Here is a 19,626-nt window from a genome sequence, read left to right as displayed (position 1 = left end):
TTCTGGTATGTGGTTCCTGTAGCAGCTCAGTTCAGTCCAGCAACAAGAACTCCCCCCCTTTTTTTTCTCCCTCCCCTCTTCTTTTTCCTTTTTGTCTTTTTTATTTTCGTGTTTCTTTTTTTTTTCTTTTTTTTTTTCTTTTCTCTTTCCTTTTTTCTCTCTTCTCTTCTCTCTTTTCTCTCTCCTCTCTCCTCTCTCCTCTCTCCTCTCTCCTCTCTCCTCTCTCCTCTCTCCTCTCTCCTCTCTCCTCTCTCCTCTCTCCTCTCTCCTCTCTCCTCTCTCCTCTCTCCTCTCTCCTCTCTCCTCCTCTCCTCTCCTCTCTCCTCTCTCCTCTCTCCTCTCTCCTCTCTCCTCTCTCCTCTCTCCTCTCTCCTCTCTCTCCTCTCTTTTCTCTTTTCTCTTTTCTCTTTTCTCTTTTCTTTTAATTGAGGCTTCAATGATTTGGAATAAACCATTGTAAAATTGGTTTAGGTTTTGGACTTTCAAGTTATGCTTGTTTGGCCTAAGCCTTTACGCAGGTTAATTAGAAGGGGCTTTTTAACTAGAAGAATAATAGTAAGCTTCTCCTACGTGCAAATATGAGCTTATTGGCAGCACTTTACCTAAATTATGACACTTACAGAATGGCAGTTGGGTAGTGATGTGGAAAACTGAGTCACCCCATTCCTGACAGCCCGCTGCGTTGTCACGTAGAACAGAGTAAGAGTCTGTGACCAGGCAGAGAGAATAGATCACACTAATTTGTGTTTCACTTGTCTGTCATCGCTTGTATATGCAGCACATAAAGAAGGCATCACATGTAACAGGGAAATTCAAGATCTAGAGGGCCTTTTCCATCCCTCATCCTATCCATGATAGAATCTACGTAGTAAATTTTAGTTCATTCTTGCCCTTTCTTATTTTTACTTGTAGCAGTTGAGTAATTCATTCCCACTTGCTCTTTTAATCTCTGACACGCATCCAATATCTGCTGCCAGAGCTGCAGCGTTATCAGGTTAAAGATTCTTGCCACATCTTTTTTTTCCATATATGATTCCTTTATTACATTTTCAGTTCTATTTATGTTTTCTGTGCTGTTTCTAGATTATCAGTAACTGCCTGGTGAAGTGCTTGGAAATGGGTGCAATAGCAGAGGAATAGCAAGGCTGCCTTAGAACTGGAATAAAATGTTATCGTGATCATCCTATCTGTGGTAGAATCTACATAGTAAAAGATGAAAATGGTGTGTTTTGCAGCTATTCAAGACTTTTGGTTATAATTCTTACCTCTTTCAGTTCCCAGTTGCTCTGCAGTTGGTTTTGCCATTGAGTATCAAGGTTTAATTGGTTTGCATCAGTAGAACTTTCGATGCGAAACTGCTGATGAACTGATTTACACATGGCTAGAAAAGAATCCTTTTTTAGAAGTAACAGAGAAGGTCATTACATTATTTTTATTCCTTTATTCCTTTTACGTTTGCTCGTAGTGACTGTTCAGCAGTTTGAACTGGATAAAGCCTTGGTTTCTGTGCATACTAATGCTCAAGTCACAGGAGCCTGGAACTGTCAGTCATTAAAGTAGTTACTTCTAACTGTGTGATTATGTGAATTGAAGAAAGGAAATGGTATAAAGGAATTTTACCGTTAATATGCTTCCTCAAAGCTAACTCTGGAAAGGAAGTATGGCCATGTTTTCCTCTGCTGATGTGCTGGTTTCAAAAGGAAAAAAAATTCCTTGCTTTGAATTAATCACAGTTTTATGAAGTCCAGGAGCATAAACCAGATCTTTTTTTAATGGCAAGACTTAATTTTAAAGGTCTGTCTGTAAACTTAGCAAATAAAACAAATTATTGATCCTTTCAAGTCTAATGACAGCTTTACTTGCCATGGCACAGCTTGAAAAGACCTCTACCAACTACCGACCTGCATTACAACGTGCTCTGTATTATCATGGTACAAGCTCAGTGTGATTTGGTTTAACATAAAGATTTTAAAAAAAAAAGTTTCAGGTTGGTTGGATGTCTGAGGGGACTGGTAATGTATAGATTTAGACATTCACACACAGGTCACTGGTTTGAAAAAGGGTAGGTTTGTGAGAAGTTGCTGGCTGCTTGGTGGTCTGTTCAGATGGCATTTGCATGAGAGGAGCTGCATCTTCAGCTGGCATTAAGCAGTTCTGGCTGATAGTCCCAGCTGGCTGGTAGTCAAAGCAGGGGTCCTACATGAAGTGGCTTGTGGAGCCTGGGCACTGGGTTCTGCTGTGGACGCAAGAAGTAATCTTTATTCTGAGGATTTCAGATGTGTCAGAAATGATGTTGCGGAGAGTGTTATAACATTACTCACTCTTTTCTGTCTGCTTTGTGCATGTGCAAGGACCCTCTCTTTCAGCGGCATCCACTGCTAATCTCACTTTTTTAAAACGGCAAAATCTGCGCTGGAGAAAAAGGAAGGTAAAGTGAGTACAGGTGACGCTTCAAGTAGAGTTTGTCGTTTTGGGTCTGCTGTGAGTTCATCCCTTGTAATAGATCACCCCTTGTAATAAGTCTAGTAAGAAAAGAGGCTAATTGCAAGAATAGATTACGGAGCAAATGTCTGTTTACATAATCTTTCATTAGCCAGTTTGGTTTTGCTTTAGAAAGTATTTAAAATTAATCTTTTATCATCAGTAACCACTTTTATGTAGACACGGATCAAATATTTTCTTATTTTTGGTTCTTGCAAATAACTTACCCCTCACCTTTCCTGTCAGGCCTTGGATGGAAATTGCTGCATGGTTGGGTCCTTCTGTTTCTCCATGCAGAAAAATGTCAGTACCTCTCTAAGCCTTATGTTCTTTCATGCTGAATGCTTGAACACACAAAGTTAAATGAAGTAGCTATATTCTTCGTATTTTTAGGCTGGAGCCAACAGCTGTCCTAGTTACTCTTAAATGCTCTCACAACTTTATGCTGAAAAATGTCATTGCAAGTCAGGTTCTGCATAAGTGTTTTGTGCTGTAGTGGCGTGCTGGCCTCCGTGCTGCAGGATGGAGCCGGCCGAGACTTGCCTTCATCACTGGCAGGTTCTTATGTTCTTATTTTGATGAGCTCCCCTAAGCTTACTGGCCAAAGTAGCGAAGTTAAATAAAACTGCGTCAGAAACCCGCCGTCATGGTGGTGAAGTGGCCTAGACTACATCTACAACTACTCATCTGATAGAGACACCCCCTTTTTGAGAGTCTGGGCTCTGTGAGAGCGGAGGGGGTGCTGCACCCTTCGGGCCAGGCACATCTGCTGGCTGTGGACAGCTTGTGGCCAGATCTGGGCTGACAGCGGTGTTTGTAAGCAGGACAACATAAGGTAAACCTCCACCTGGATATGCTTCTCCAACCAGATGGTTGTTGTAGGTCCTTTCCAACTGGAACCGTTCTGTTCTAAGAACCTTCGATGTAACTCCTCAGGGTCCAGACGGCCCCTGCCGCAGTGCTTTCAGTGATACTGTGCAGTTTTACAGCACCTGAATGTTGTTTCCCACTTTTGAAATGGTTCTCTCTGACATGGCAGTGACAAGTTATTATTCACATTAACTGTAGCCTAAAGAAAGAATTGCTCTTTGAACACCTTTCTAAAGAAGAGTTATTTGATTTTTTTTTGAGACCTCATTGCCTGTCTATCTGTAGAGACTTTGTAGTTGTACAGAAGTTCTGTTTATTCCTTTCCTCTGTTCTCAAATGCTGTAGCAGTGGAAAGGGCTGCTCTGTAGCTTTAGCAACTGTGGTTTGGGGAAAAGATGATACTGCATATGGATGAATTGTGTCACATCTCTTATTCATAGAGTCCCAACTGAATATGTGAACAGACACAAACGGAATTCCTGTTCCACATTTTACAAGAAAGTTCAGCAGTAGGACTGTCTATCATTGTAAATCAGTAAGAGAAGACTCCTGAGAGAGTTACAAGTGCTGTTTCTGACTGTTACCGGATCTTTTGTTGAGTATCTCAGGGCTCGGGAGTAGGATAGCTGGTGTAATATACCTGCATTTCCACTGTGTGGAAGAGAAATTTTTGAATAGACAAAACAGATCTTTTACAACACAATAGTTTTATTGTGTAGCCCTTTCAGAGAAAACTTAAAAAAAAAAAAAAAAAAATTAAATTAAACCTTGCATTTCTTTACATTTAGAAAGTATGTTCTGTGTCCTGCAAAGCACAGAACCTGTGCCCAGGAGGTTCCCTCTGGACATCAGGGAACACTTTTTCCCTGGGAAGCACAGCCGAGCAGTGGCACAGGCTGCCCAGGCCATGGAACCCCCCTTCCTGGGGTGGTCAGAAGCCCCTGGACATGGCTCGGGGTGGCTTGCCCGAGCAGGAGGCTGGAGGAGGTGACCTACCTCCAGAGATGCGTTCCCACCTCAGCCCTCCTGGGAGTCCGTGGTTTATTGCCTGCGGACAAACTGCAGCCTCCAAGGTTCCCACAAAATGATCCAAGCGCTAAAGGAAAGTAGGCTTTGCTGTTTTAGCCATGTCTGGTTTCATTCTTAAATTTTTATTTTTCAGTAAATGGTAATGGCTTAAGCTGCTGGCCATTGGGAGGCAGGCCCTGCGGAGTGGCCAGTTGCTTGGCAACAAGCAGCAGCAGGGTGGGGGGCGAGGGAGGGAGAGCAGCTTCCGAAGGGATGAGCAGCAGCATCCCCCCTGAAATCACGGGCTTGCGAAATGGGACAGTTTCCTCAAAGACCTACAGCACTGGGGAAGATTTCTCGGGGACGTGAGGGAGTATTGTGAATATTGGAACATGGAATGGAGTTGTGCTTGCCTTTGAATTTGGCTACTTAACGTCAAAACTATTTATTTCTAAAGTCCCCGCTGATGAGGTCCGACTGGCAGTACTCCCTGTGTATTCCCTGGTCTAAATCCTTGTTCTTGGCTCCACAGCATTGCTGCCAGTTCTTTGAAGCTCATCAGTGCTGCTGTTTAACCGGGTGGACGAGGTGCTGCGGAGTGCGATGAAGCATGGGTGCAAGAACGGATACCCACACGTGCATGAGCATGCGCAGACATGGGCATGCCCATGCACGCATTCCGTTCTCTTGTTCTTCCCCTCCCTGATGTGTTGCTCCTTTTCCTGTGTGTGCTTTCACTCTCCAGCTCCTTACTCCTCCTCCTCCTCCTGCCCCGCTGTGCTGCAGCCCCTTTGTTTCTGGCAGGAGAAGCAAGAAAACCAGCCTGCGAGTTGAACCTGCCTCCTTTGGGGTGTTTATTGGCTTGTTTAAACTTGTGCATTCGGAAAGATACCATGGAACTGCATTACAAAGGGACAGGGCACTTCTGCCTTCTCCAGTGGGCAACCCCCTGCTGCCTGCGTCTGCTTTGGAGCAGTGACGCAAGTTTGACCCAAAGTCTCGCCTGTGCATGATGTCAGACTGTATCTGTCAAGTTTTTTGATCAAATTAGCAGTGTCGCTAAAGAAATGACTGATTTCCTTGACAGCTGGTTCTCACTAGAAGTTTCCTCCTCTCAGCTGTTTATTTGTTCTTTTCTGTGCTAAATCTACTTGCCAGACCTTTTAGCGTAACCAGCTAGAAGTGGACCTGTGTAACTTACGGATGTTAGGGGGAAAAAAAAGAGAACTGAAGGCAGTGAGGTGTACAGGAATCTCTGTTTCAAGGGAAGAAACACAAGAGCTCTTAAAGCTGGGTAGCACTTTTCACCTGCAATTTGATCAGATCACCCCTGTATCCACAGCATTGGAAAATGAGCGCTCAGGACATGTGGGGAAGAAGAGCCTAAACTGATTACGAGTCTCAGAGCATCCTAGTAAATAATGACGTAAGGTGAGGAAGTCCAAAGAGTCGTGGAAAAACAGTTGGTTTTACTGCAGCGTCTGTAGCAACAGACATTTCCATCAGTTTATATTCTCAGGATAAAGATGGGCAAGGAAAAAGATGGAGTGAGATGGTCCTGCTGGGATGGATGAATGTGCAGTCTTGGCTGCGTGAATTTTCTCCTTGCTTAGAAGGAATCTACATGAAATTTTCTCCTTTGATATTAAACTGCTTGGCTGGAATTACAGGAGTGACTTGGTGGCACTCCACTCCTGTTATGGGCATGTATAGGGCCATCCTGTACTAGTTAAAATCAATTAATTTCCAGCATGCCCAGATAATAATACTTTCCTTCCCTTAATGTCTCTTCTTGGCTCACTGTGTAGTATTGTGGATTCTTTGGAAAAAGTACCGTCCTTAAAGACTTGGAAGGTGCCTGTCATGCAGTTAGTTCTGCCATTACTAAGCGATAAATAACATGCCTTGAGAAATAAGGCACCGTTTCAGTGCTCTGAGGTGAAAGGAAGTTCCCCCTCAACCTCAAGCTACGTTCCATTAGGATCCGCAGAAATATCTATGCGGAGGTGACTGGACCTGTCCCTGGGAGGGTGCCAGTCCCCCTGTGGCAGCTGGTGGCTGCACCGTGGCATGGGCAGATCCCCACAGTGTCACCAGCCTTGCGAGCGGGGCAGATGGGTTGCCCTATTGTCCTGGTGTGATGCATGTGTTAAATAGGTGATTTATTTGTCTCTTAGAATTTCTTACTTGAGGCAGCAGAGGGTGATGGAAGTCAGCAAGGGAAGACTGAGAGAAGACTCTTCTCCGGGAGAGGACAGATAGCAGAAAGGATACTTTTTTTGGTAGATCTTTGCCTCCCAAGTATTGCTTTGACCCACATCTTGACTGAATTACACTTGTCTCCATAGCAGCAGTAATTGTGCTTCCTATGGAAAAAAGGAGGGGGAAGCCATAATTAGAAGCAGGTCCCAAACACGATGTTTTCTTCTCAGAATCATGTAATGGAAGAGCTGAAGCTTCTTAAGCCAATAACGGAGTCACAACCAACAGTTCCAAAGCAAACGCGTTCCTTGGTAAGATACAGTTAAAATTTGTAAGATACAGTTAGGATTTGTTTCCTGTCCAATAAACTACAGAAGTACTTGTTTTGCCGTAAGACTATCACATAAATATTTCACAGGCACAACTGCTTCTCTTGATGAATACAGTCACTAGCCAGAAGATTCCTGCTCGCATCCTTAGGCTTCTTGATCTGGGAGTTCCCCACCTCTGCCTCGTAGGGTGCTGTGTATGATTCGCCTCCCCCTTGCAAAATAAAGAAGGATTTGCCCTCTCCCCCGTACTCATTTCTGAATATTTTAGAATATCGACTGAAGTGTGTGCCCATGAAGAATCTGAGTGCCGCCTCCATGGGGGTTTAGTTACTTCCCCATGTTTTGTCACTCTTTGTTCCTGCTGTAGATGAGTTTGGCTGGTTATTGTGTTTAATATTAGACCCACCCTTGTGTGGACGGTTCTTTCTAGTTCCTCATGTGGAGACCTGGGAAGTATTTATGTGTTCTACATGCATCTTCCTTGTTGAAGTGTTGGACACTGAGCGTACCGGGGTTTGGTGGGGATGGAGTTGGTTTTCTTCATAGCAGACCATATGGTGCCTTGTTTTGGATTTGTGACCAAACGAGTGTTGGTAACACACAAATGTTCTAGCTGTTGCTGAACTGTGCCTGCACAGCACCAAGGCCTTCTCTCACCCTGCGATAGTGCTTGTTTCCTTGCACCTTTTCTCTCTTATGTGTATAAATGTGCATGTGTAAACGCTTACAGTCACAATCGGGGTGCCAACAACGACTCTCTAGCTATGCTGCAAAAAGCAAGATGATGAAGTGGGGCAGTATGCTGTTCTCTTTTTTCGCTTTCCTTTTTTCCCCGGTTTTTTTTTCCTCCACCCCCACCCCCTGTTTTTGCTTTTCATTCTCCCCTCCCCCCACCTTTTCTCTTACTAAGTAAGGAGTAGGGCTCTCATTTGGAATACCAAAGAGCAGTGTAAGGAACGATGCAGTGTTTCACCATTTATTTCCCAAAGGGTGGGAAAGGGATGGAGTTTTATCACAAGGCTTGGTCTATGAATTAAAAAAGAACTGCCTAATTTTAGGGCAAAAGCCCTAAATGAGGTAGAAAATACAGACATACACTTGCATGCCTTCCAAAAATGAGTGTTTCTTGGTGGGTTTATTTTCCATACACATTCCTGGCGTACCCCTCTCTGCACTGCAGGCAAACCTTTGGTGGGAATGCTGGCTGCCTCCCATGTTCCTGCTCGTCTGTGGCTGTGTTGCAGAGCCATGCAGTCACAGAATGGTTTGGGTTGGAAAGAAGCTTTGAAGGCCATCTAATCTACCCCCTTGGTATTAGGGAAATACTACTCCAAGAGATATTTTTTTGTGTGTGTGAAGAAAATACTTACAAATGAGTGCCTGGAAGCAAGGGTGATGGATCGCAAGGAGCAAAACATGCAGTGCAGTGTCCCGTGTTCCCTGCAACCAGCGTGGGGCCGGGGTCTCTGCAAGCGTCTGTTCCCTACGTCCTAGCTCAGATGTCAGTGCTTGAGAGGGCACTCTATCACAACAAGATTAGCCCTAATCTTGTATTAACCTCTTGGATCATTTTGTGGTACCTCTGAATGATTTGTAATTAGTAACAGGCACCTACAGCCCTCAGACAATTTGGCCTGTGTGATCACCTCCCCCCCTTACCCCTCATGAATGCAGTTGCCAGTAATAAATGCTGAAGGCTCTTTCCTTATCTTCATTTCAGTTCTGCATCTCCTTGAACAAAATTGTGCTACAACTCTCTAATTAGTCTTAAGCAACCAGTTTTTCTCACCTGCTTCTCCTGTCAGAAGTGGTAGGTTCCAGATAGGTATATCCTCATTTTTCAAAGCCCTCTCCTTGGTGTTTCAGCCTGGATTATACCCCTGTGAAAAGAGCTTTTTCTGCTTGACTAAACTAAGCATTTTCTGAAGTGATTTTCAGTCTTTTGAAGAGAGTCAGCTGCTGAGATGTGAACCCCAGGTAACCTAATAATGAAAATAATCCACGCTACTGCTGTACGGCACAGAACAATCCATCTTTATTATCAAGAGAACAGGGTGAAATGGTTCAGTCTAGTAGCAAAATGCAACAGGAACAAAAGGCAGATGGACCAGAAGAGGCTGGTGTAATCGGCAAAAACTTTGAAGGACCTTGAATCGCTTCCTTGGCCTGCGGTGTTCTCACCCTTCAGCGTGCACTCTGAGGTGTGCGCCAGGGTAACGCCAAGCGACGCCAGCACCTGCGGTTGGAGTTGGTACTTCTCTCTTCCCATGTAAGAAAGAAATGGCAGGTTGCGTGCCCAGAGAACCTGGAGTGAGGAGGCTGGAAGTAAATTTTGATTCTAAGTCGCCTGAGTACTTGCCATAAATTGACACCTAGAGACGAGTTAGGATTTGTTGATTTCTGGTAATTTAGAGGAGTGAGATTCTTTTCAGAACTCCAGTACACCAATTACTACGCTTCAGGGGAGTTAACTGCTCACAGACCAGGAGAATTTTCTGAAATACTTTCTCCCTTTCCCTTCTTTAGCAGCTGCAGTTGCTCAGATCAAGTGTGCTGTATCTTTAAACAATTGCAAGCTGCCATGTTTGCATTCAGCATGCTAGTTTGAGGCAGACAAAACAATAAGACACAGAATCATTGTAATGAATTGAAAGCTGCTTTAATAAATTCAGAAATAAAAGGATTAGATTTTATTATGCTTCATGAATTTGCCAGGGGACTTTGCTATTAGAAGGCTGATCTACATCCCTCTTGCTGTGTTGGTGTATTGTTAACTGTTAAAATGCTGGCATCTGTCAGGATACCAGTCCAGTGAGTTCACAGGAAAGCATACATCCTAAGATCAAGTGGTTACTCTAAATCTTTATGTATGTGCCAAATACTGTCAGATCTAGCTGCTTGCTAAATGGTAGAATGACACAATAAACTAAATTCTGATATGCTTTGGCTAGCCAAAGTTGCACTCTTCTCACCAAGCCATCTCCAACCGGACATTTTTCTACTTGCAGTGTATGTGATTGCTTCTAGGAGATGCACTTTGGCTGAGTAGAGGGAATTTCAAGGTGTACAAAGGTATTAGAACTTTATTGAAAATGAAGTGTTTTGCAAGAAGAGAGGTAGTACATCAAATAGTTGTAGGTTCTTATCAAGGATTAATTTGAAAAAGACACTTTCCAATTTTTTTCATTGAGTTGTAAGATTGAGCTCCGATATTGGATATGTCTTAATAACACACCCCTTTCTTCTCTGTTAGTCAGCATCTTTAGGAGAGAAGGAACAGGTGTTTGGCACAATATACTGGACTGTCAGATCCACAGTCTGAATTTTAAAAATACCAGTAAATCAGGGAAATGGGGCCGGGGCTGGGCAGGGGACAGTATTGGTGTAGCCAGTCATTTTGGTGGATGGTTTTGTGCCAGCCTGCCAAAATACTGACCGTTATTCACTCACAAATATTGGAAGGAATAAAATATGTTTGTTCCTTATTGATGTACATTTGGAAGAGAAAACGCTGTTCTCTGGGAGCTGCTGTCACAGTGTCCAGAAGGCTGGACCATTCATTCGGAATGGATTCATCATGGTGTTTCTTACGCAGAAGAGATGTCGGTAACCTGTGACAGGCTCTATGACTGGGGCGTAATCCTGTATGGGAAATGATGGCACTTGGCTCTCCACACACAAGCAATATTTTGAGCCAGGGATGCTGGGATGGGGAGCTGATTGATACTTTTCAGCCATTTCACCTTTAATGAACTGAGAGGCATTTAACTTTGATGGACCAGTGTTATCTTCTGCTTCATATTCGTATTCTTACATGGCTTGTCCACTGATTCAGTCTGAACTGTATGAAGCACTTGCACTTGAATTTTCTGGGCTTTGCTGATTACTTGAGAAAATGAATTGGTTCACTTTGAAATGGACATGAGGATTCTGTTCTCATGATGGAGGAGATGGAAGCTGCCAGCATAAGAGGATGGTTTCAGCATCTTCTGGCGATTGAATCACGACATACTGAGTGGCTTCCAACCTGGGAAGAGAAACTGGGACCTTAAAAGCAAACAAAAAACCATGCTGCGTTTTCTTTAATCTTAAAGAAGTCAGACAACTCTCTGACTTTGAAAGAGTAAAGACTGTCTGCCATTTCCTTCAGATACCTGGCATTTATACTGCCTTTATTCTGGGTATTTTCTATGGCTTTGAAAATAGTGCCAACATAATTTCCTTTTTCAACAGCAGAAAAAAAAGCAGTTTAAATATAGCAGAAATGCCAATCACTGGAGTAAGACTTAAGATTAGGAGTGAACCAGCTCACTCCCTTTTGTGACAGGTGTATATGCACAGCTCCTGCTTTGCTTCCTGTTAATTATCTTTAGGCAGGAAGAATTTCAAAATCTCCTGTTGATCATGTCAAAACAACACATTTCCCAATCTGTCCATGAATTAAATTAAGCTTCTTTCTGACAGCATCATGGTAAATGGCATTGTCTGATTCTGAGCGTTTATTTTCTTTACTTGAGTACCGACTCTGCCATTTAGAGAACTCTTCAAAATTGCCAATGCTGGTTTTAAAATATGTGGAAATCAATGAGTTTCCGGGCACACTGGCTCTACTGTTAGTGTAATAGAAGGGCATAGCTCCATGATACACTAGCTCTGATGAGTAAAACCAGATGGAGTTCCTTTTCTGCACTGCCACACCTGTTCTTTTCTGTCCCTGCTGCTTTTCAAAGCTTTATTTTTCACTTGCATCTTCTCGGGGATTTAATTTATAGCGTGCTGCCAGAAGCTGTCAGTAATCCAGATGAAGGTGGGCGAACAGAAACACCAAACTGAGAGCAGGTGTTTGAGGGTAGCACAGGACAAGATGTGAACTACCGAAGGCAGCTTTGCGACCGAGGCTGATGTGTTCTGGAACTGTTGCCCAAGGTTTGGCTTCATTTCAGGATACGTGCAGTGATTGTGGAAGGGACGCAGCCTCTGACCACAGAGGCTCCGAGTTGAAACAGCCCATGTGAGTTTGCTGCTCTTGCCTCCGCGTGGTCTGAGGCATACTGTCCTTCAGGACTGAGGAACTGCAGTGAAAAGCAGCTGACTGTTTTATTTCCAAGGGGCCCAGCAGCGAGTGTTTGTTGATCTGGGTTTGGATGCTACATTTGCCATTACATTTATTGTTTACCTCTGAGATGCTGCACTGTTGGTCATTCATCATAGCAATGAAAACTACAACTCTGCACCACTTCAATAACGTAAAACCCAGTTAAATGGTGGTGTGTTCACATATTAAGGATTTTTAAGTCACCTGAGATACTCTGGTTTTTTTGAGAATGGTCTCGGGACCAACATCTCAGGCTAAAGCTGTGCAACTTCAGCATAAACTACTTCTCAGAGGTGGTCAGAACGCTTAAGCTGCCCAGCTTTACCTTCTGCGTGCAGCATTGTTAATCAGTGAGGAAGTCACAGTGGGAACAAATACTCCGACCACAATATAAAGCTGAAACCACACAGGCATTCCAGTAATAAACTTAGGGTTAAATTTCTTGAACAAGCAAACAACAAGAGGTAAGACGCTGCATCTGTCTGTGGTTCTGCCTTGTGTCTTCAGTCGTTCAGGAGGAGTGCTGTGTGCACTAACTGCGTTTCACCTGTGACCACCGTGCTGGATCTTGGCTCAGCTGGAGGCACCGACTGCCTGAGAGCCAGCGGGAGGTGGCCTTTTACATCACAGACAAGTCATGCTTGACCCAGTGCGTAAATGAATGGGATGCTGACAGACCTTCTTCTCTGTGATCCTCTCCCAAGAACAAACAGCTGCCTTTTCTTAGAAGAATCCTAATGAGAGAGTAAAACATTAGGTTGCAGATTACAGCACGTGGTGTAACCCACTTTTGGGTGGCCCACTTTGCTGCAAGAAGTTTATTCTGCTGTATTTACTGGGGAAAAGAAAGACAGAGAGATTTCTCTTTAACCAGAGAAAATCTGCATTTCGGAAAAATAAATAATGCTATTACAGGGAGAAAAGCCAGAGCTTCATAGAATCAAATCAGATCTTACATCCTACAGGGGGATGTTGGTTAAGAATGCACTTTATGGACCACTTTTGAATCTTTGATCTTTTTTATCCAGATGAAACAAAGCTCAGTGCTGAGAAATTGATGAATTGGGATTGTTTTCAATCTAACAAGCTCTGCAGGTCCTACCCAACAGCAGCACGCTCTAACAGCAGCACGCGGCAATTCGGGTTCAATGCACGTGGGACAGTCCAGGATGAGCAGAAGAAACAGATGCACGGAATAGGGAGTTTCATGGGAAAATCAGTTTCATCCTAGTTTGTTTATCCCTTTTCCCTGGCTGTGAGCTGCAGGAACCGGACAGGCTCCTCTCCCTGAAACACCCTCCGCTGCCCGCTCCACCGATCGCATTTTACACCGCGTTTGCTCGCCCCTCGTGCGCGGGGTGCTCCGGCCCCCGAGCGGCAACGCACGGCGCGTCCAGGAGCCCAAACGCTCCTTCCCCCGGTGAACCCTGAGCGTTGCGTTTGTAAACCCCATCCCGGGCTGCTTTGAGCCACCGTCCCGGGCCCCCCGGGGAACGGACGTACCGGGGGGGAGGCGCAGCTCCGCGCTGTTGCCGGTGCGAGGCCGGGGCACTCGGCGTTCGGCACCACGGCGGGAGCGGCCGCGTCTCGGGCGCTCGGTGGCGTCTGCAACTTTCACCGTGGCAAAACCAGCGGCAGACCCGCAGCACTTGGCCCTGCGGCTCGTCCAGCGCCCGCCTCCGGCCGTTCCTCAGCGCACGGGGATGCAGCCCGGCCGGCGCCGGCCGCCTTGGGGCACGGCGGCACCACCGGGCGGGGCGGCGGGCAGGGCCGTGCCTCCCTCTCTCCCTCCCTCCCTCCCTCGGGGCGGCGGGCAGGCCCGTCCCGCCGTCCCTCCCGCAGCGAGCGGCCGGCGCGGGGCAGCACCGCCGCCTGTGTGCGCCGCGGCCGCCTGCTGGCCCGGAGGCCGCGCGTCGGGGCCTCGGCGGGCGGGGCGGGGCGGGGGGCGGTCCCGGGGCTCCCGGCCGGGGCGGGGCGCGGAGCGGAGCGGAGCGGGGCGGCGGGGCGCTGCCGGCGGGGCTCTGCCGGCGCCCGCGCCCCTCTCTGCCTCCGTGCCGCGGCGGCGGCTCTCGGCCGCGCACTCGGCGCAGGTGCGGCCGCGCACGATGCGCCTGGGGGCCGCGGGTCCCTGCGAGCCGCGGGCGTGAGGCGGCGGCGCGGCTGGCGGCCGCCGGCGGAGGAGAGCCCCGCTCCTATGGCCGGCGCGGCGGGGCCGGCTCCTCTCCCGCGGGCGCGGCGGGGCGCGGCGCGGGCCTGGCGGCGGGGCCGGGCAGCATGACCGCGGGCTGCCGCCCCGCTGCGCTCGCCGCCGGCACCCAAGCGCGACCTTGATGCTCCGCGTCCCCGCTCTACAAATATGATGAAATGGCAGCCCCGGAAGAAGGTGGGTGGCGGGGGGCGGGGGGGGGGCGAGCCCCGTCCCGCGGGCGGGCTGTGTGTCCCGGGGCCGGCCGGGCCGCGCTCCGCCGCGCGTGTCCCCGTCCCGGGAGGCGCCGCGAACTTTTCCGATCCCCCCGGCGGCCGCCGCGCCCCGCCGGGGCCGGCGAGGGGAAGCGGCCGCGGATTCGGGCGCCCCGGAGCCCCCCGGCGCCCCCCGCTCGGCTCGGCGCGGCCCGCCCGGCCCCGGGCCGGTCCCTAACATGGCCGCTGGGCGGGAGCGCGGCGGGACGGGCCCGGGGCTGCCCGCTGCCCGCCGGGGGCTCCGGGGCTCGGCACCGCGCTCTCCCGGCGCGCCTGGCGCTGCTTTTTATTGACATTCTTCTAAGGGAAAACCTAGCGAGCCGTGCCGCCCCCCTCAGCAGTGACCCCTTGCTCCTGGCAGCTGTAGGCTATTATACTTTTTATTTCCTACGTGTCCCCCCCCCCCCTTTTTTTTTAATTTTTTTTCTTTTGGAAAAACCTGCTTGAACCAGCAGGGCTCCTTCTTTCTTTGTAGAGCGATGTGTGATACTGTGTTTTACATCAGGGCAGAAATAGGAATCATATGTGAAATGCATGAGAGCGTCTCTCCGAGCGCTGGGCTGGAATAGACGGTGCTTCGGGGGGTCCTGGTGGGAGCTGTGCCGCCCGCACCGCGGGGTGATCCCTCGGGCTCCGTGTCACTCCTACCTCCGCTTTTCAGCTGTTCCCAAGCCCGCCCTTTAGCTTTTGCAAGCAGGCAATTGCTTCTAGTGAGAGGAGCTCTTATTTCAGATCATTGTGTCTTCAGCAGGATAAGCAGATGACAGTCAAGCTCGCTGGGAGCGTCTGTGCGTTGTTGCAAGCTCCTCTGTGCTGCCTTTCAAACTGGTTTTAAGATGTCTACAAGCTATAGATTTTTAAATGTCTGTTTTTACTATTTTCAACTGAATGTGCAGTCGCTCCTGTGGTTATGGCTATGGAAACCCCTCCAGGCCATGGTTACAGCAGTATCGACTGAACCACTGAAATATTATTCTTGGCTGCTGGCTGGACTCCTCGGCTCTGGAAGATTCCGTTTCGAGTGTCAGGATTCACTCTGCAGTATTGGCCCACCCGCTTGCGCTTAAATCATGATGTCAGATTTTTGTTCTTTTTTCTTTCTTTGCGTTATTATCTGTGTCTAAATCGAGTTGATTTGGGGCAACCAAATGTGATGGTGTAGAGGGTACAGAAGATAGCTGAACTTGCCTGAACTGTCAGACAGCTTACTACTCCCAGTAAAAAATAATTCCTACTCCTGCTATGATGTGATGGAAACTATGTTCATGTTGGAATAGGTTCTGTTTTCAACTGTAGTACCAGTAAAATCTCAGCAGAGGTTATTTCGTCAGTGTTGCCAGCATACTCACGTGGGTGCAGCCAGGATTTCTGCTGGCCTGGCCTGGCCGCCTTTGTGGTGTTGCAGTCATGTGCTTTACAGAGCGGTCTCAACAAAATGACTCATGCAAACCGCTCGAGAAGGCACTGCTGCTCCAGGTCTTAACGGGATACAAAATGAGACAGACAGTATAGCTGCTGGCGTTCCTGTAGCCCTCGGTTGTTTGTAGCTGTTGGTCGTTTCTGTGAGTGACTTCTGGAAAGTGACTCGCCTGCCTCTTCCCTGTTAAAATGCCCAAATGCAAGAGCTGTCAGTGCAAAAGCTGAACATGTGTGCTGCTGTGCTGAATTAGGAGTCTTGTTTGATATATTTGTACTCATGTTCTTTTGCTTTACCTGTTTATTTGTTTATATCGTTAGATGTTTAAGGTGTTTCGTTCATCGAGGATTTTTTGCTTTTACAACTGTTATACTGTGGATCGCATGCAGTTTATTAGTCCTGTGTGTAAACCCGGAGTAAGCTCTTTTGTTTGGTGATGCTAAGATGCGACTATCGCCTGTGGCGTGTAAGGCGTTATCTTGCCTTCAGCTAATGAGGAAAAGTTTGCATGGGACTTATTTTTGTTGTTGTTGTTGTTGTTATAAACCACATATATTTTTTGAAGTTTATTAACTATGAACAATTGTTTCCTAAATTTTCCCACAAGCACCAGAACTAATAGACCCTTTTCCTGTGGGCTTGTGCGACTTGTCCCTGACTCCCCTTCGGGTTCCCCCTGCGTCGCTGCCTGGCAGGTGGCTGGCCAGAGTGAGCGTGTGTTGGTGGCCTGGGTGGCCACTGCCACTGGAATATGTTTCTCTGGCAAACGGTCAGCGGGCCCAGCAGCCGTGGGAGCTGGGGTGGGTGCACAGGTGGGCTGCCGGTGCCATGTGTCGGCCTCTCCCCGTGGGAAGCCGGGCTCGAATTCAAGCGTAAGATGTTCAGTGCATTAGGGTGAGCACAACTGCATGACAAACGCTCAGGAGGCTAGTAATTAAATTATATGCGATCTGGATACGTGCTATATTGATTATAGTCTTTGAAAAGCATAAACCGAGCCATGTTAATACGTTGGATGGCTCAGGCTGCAGTAATTACATCTTTCTTTCCAGTGTGTCCCTTACTACAACCTCTTTTTGTAGCTTCCTTCTGCTTCTGGGAATGGTTTGCTGGAAGGCTGAGTGTGCCATGTGTACTGTCCTGGGGATGCTTGCTCAGTTGGCTTCCCAGCGAATGAACTGTCTGTACCATGGTGCTTTTTGCTAGATCACATCTCCCTGGACCTGCCTCAGCCTGCTCCTACCATTGTTGGCTCAGGTTTGTTGCAGCCTCTCGGCTGAGGGAAGGAGAGAATGGCTTGGATGGTTCTTTTTTCTGTGCATAATAATAATAGCCATTATACTTGTGATCACATAATGGAATACTGGAGTTCAGGTGAGAGAGGGCTACTTTCAAAATAATTAAAGCCAGCAAAGTTGGAAAAAGTGGTGCTTCAAGTTTATTCAATGTACCTCGCTTGTTATGCAGGAGCATGTGGTAAATTTTGCATGCTTAAGAAGCCTGATAAAAGAAACTGTTTCAGGTGCTAAAAAAAATGGTGTATGGGAGTCATTTGCCACTCAGCTGTGATGCCTAAATGCTGGACAAAACCTGAAATCACAGGCTGTATCAGGTGCAGATTTCTTGAAGGATTCAATAAATCATTAATAACAACACAGTGATCAACTGCCGTATCACTTTGTTACTGACGTGCAAAAGTTAGGTGTAGTTACCAAGAGCGTTTCAGTAAGAGGATGCATTCATATGTACTAACTTCTCTATAGTAGCTTTTTTGGTTTTTCTGCAGCACAGAAAAAAATATGCTCTTAGTAAATTCACACGTATCGTTATATTTCTGCCATAACTTAACCTTTTTAAGCCCTGTATTGCTTTTGTGAAATCTGGATCTATAGTATTATGATACATCCACATATGTCCAAATCCTCTGTTAGGATTTTAAATATGTGCTCAAGACTGTAACAGACTGTAACAGTGCATTTCAGTTTGGTCACTGTCATTTTTAAGAAGCGTAACAGATCCAAAAGGTCAGTCTTTTGTTGTTTGTTTCTTTTTTTTTTTTAATCTTTTCAGGTTCCCTTTTAGCTTGTAACTGTGTGCCACAGTTCATGGCTCCATCTGTCCATGCTGCTGTGTAATCTGGGCATACACGTCCACTTCTGCCTGGATGGAGAGGAACAGTTTCCTCCCTGTGGAATTTAGAGTTGGAGTCTGAATAGGAGGTGTTTGGGTTCATGAAGCAGCCTTTATTAATTTCGTCAGAAACAATGGAGTATCTTTTCATGAGCTTGTTCTTGCCAGTAATGGTGCTCGCGCAGCCTGTTGTGCAGTAGCGCTGTTGGGGAAATGTGGTGAATGCAATCTCTATTGTATCGCTTGTAAAATGTCACAGGTTGCGGAGTTCTTTTCCGTAGGGAATGGAATGGGCAGGCTGCTTGTGTGACAGTAACCTTTTCCCTCTGTGTAGCAGGGTGAAATGAGTTGTGCTACGGAACGGAGAAGGACTGAGGAGTACTTGACAGACAATGATAATTTCTGCAGAGCAGTGTGAGCTCAGCTGACCCTTAGGTTCCTTTCTCCACAGATCAGTGGGTTGCGGTTTGCATCAGGATTTACTGATGTGGCAAGTGCTCTTGTTTTTTGAAGCTGGAAAATCAAACCTGTTTTGCAGTTTTCTGCTCACACAGGGTGAAAATAAGTAAATTGATTTTTTTTTTTTTCCTTTTTCTTTGACTCTCCTCCCCTTCCCACCCCTGCTTCTTTCCCCCAGTTTTATAACTGGCAGTTATCAGAGAGCACTTAAACCTAAAAGCATTCACAGTAAGCTTTCATATCTCGTATTTCTTAAGAGGCTTTTAAAATCTAAATCTACCCTCTTATGCGCTTAAACAAACAGAAATGGAGAGTATTTCTGACCTGTTAAATATTGTAGATCTTTTCCATTTAAGGCCATACAGTACTTGGCTCTGGAATGATGTTACGCCTGAATTCATAGCGATCTGAGCTGGTAATCCGTCTTTCTGCGGAGTGATAGAGCTCTGTCCTGATTTCCTCTAACGGACCTGGGATGGCGCAGCTTCTTCCCAAAGCTGTCGGGTCTAAGGTGGTGCAGGCTCCGCGGCTGAGCTAGCTGCTGCTCACAGGGCTTTGCTTTTTGGACTTTGCAGGATAAACGTTATCTCCAAACCTTTACGAACCTTGACTGCAGGAGGCTTGCTGGATAAAGATTTCAGAAGGTTGTGGCCTTTTTTATTTGTTTGGTGGTTTGGGTTGTTTTGTTTTGCTTGTGGCTTTGAAGGAGAAGGCCTTGGGAAGAAAAGCCTAAGAGGAGATCCTGCTGCTGTGTGAGCAGAAGGAGGCACCTAATGAGAGGGTGTAGAGGAGATTGAGAGACTCTCCTTGGAGAGCAGATGGGAGGCAGTGGCTACAATGCTGAATATAGGAAATTCTGACTAGGTACGAGGAGAAAATGTTTTACAACGAAGGTTGTCAAATATTGCAACAAGGTTATGTCTAACTTCAACACATTACTAGCAGTTACTGCTGCTTAAGTTTACATTTTTGTTCATTTATACCATTGAGTAGGCTGTGTTGCCTGAGTATACCCTTTCTTCAGCAGTGATTAAAATTGCGTCGGGTCCTGGATGCTTCAGCGGTGAATGGGTGAGAGGAGGAGAGCTTGCCAGTAGCATATTGTGTCTGTGAAGTGTTCTGTGCAGTAGTAGATCAGACTTCTGGAAGAGCACAGAATTTCAAAACAAAAA

The 19,626-nt window shown here is 46.7% G+C and overlaps 1 protein-coding gene and 1 long non-coding RNA gene across 4 annotated transcripts in view; one reads left to right on the top strand and one right to left on the bottom strand.

The window, feature by feature from the left end:
* TTC28 (tetratricopeptide repeat domain 28) overlaps window positions 1-19,626 on the top strand; it is a 191,424-nt gene that overhangs the window by 47,990 nt on the left and 123,808 nt on the right. Inside the window, exon 1 of one of the 3 annotated variants that reach the window (XM_056348113.1) lies at window positions 13,973-14,371. The exons of the other annotated variants lie outside the window; for them this stretch is intronic. Within the exon in view, the coding sequence (XP_056204088.1) occupies window positions 14,345-14,371 (27 nt within the window). The 5' untranslated portion in view covers window positions 13,973-14,344. Of the gene's footprint in view, window positions 1-13,972; window positions 14,372-19,626 lie in introns of those variants that run through there. 3 annotated transcript variants of the gene reach the window in all.
* LOC130153464 (uncharacterized) lies at window positions 9,531-13,855 on the bottom strand. The gene is made up of 2 exons (XR_008823404.1): window positions 13,492-13,855; window positions 9,531-12,722 (listed from the first exon to the last, which is right to left on the bottom strand). It is a non-coding gene; the product is annotated as an uncharacterized LOC130153464 (long non-coding RNA).

The sequence above is a fragment of the Falco biarmicus genome, chromosome 1, assembly GCF_023638135.1.
Source record: "Falco biarmicus isolate bFalBia1 chromosome 1, bFalBia1.pri, whole genome shotgun sequence".
Classification (NCBI taxonomy): Eukaryota; Metazoa; Chordata; class Aves; order Falconiformes; family Falconidae; genus Falco; species Falco biarmicus.
The sequence above is the reverse complement of the archived record's forward strand: the minus strand, read 5'-3'. Positions and strand labels throughout refer to the sequence as shown.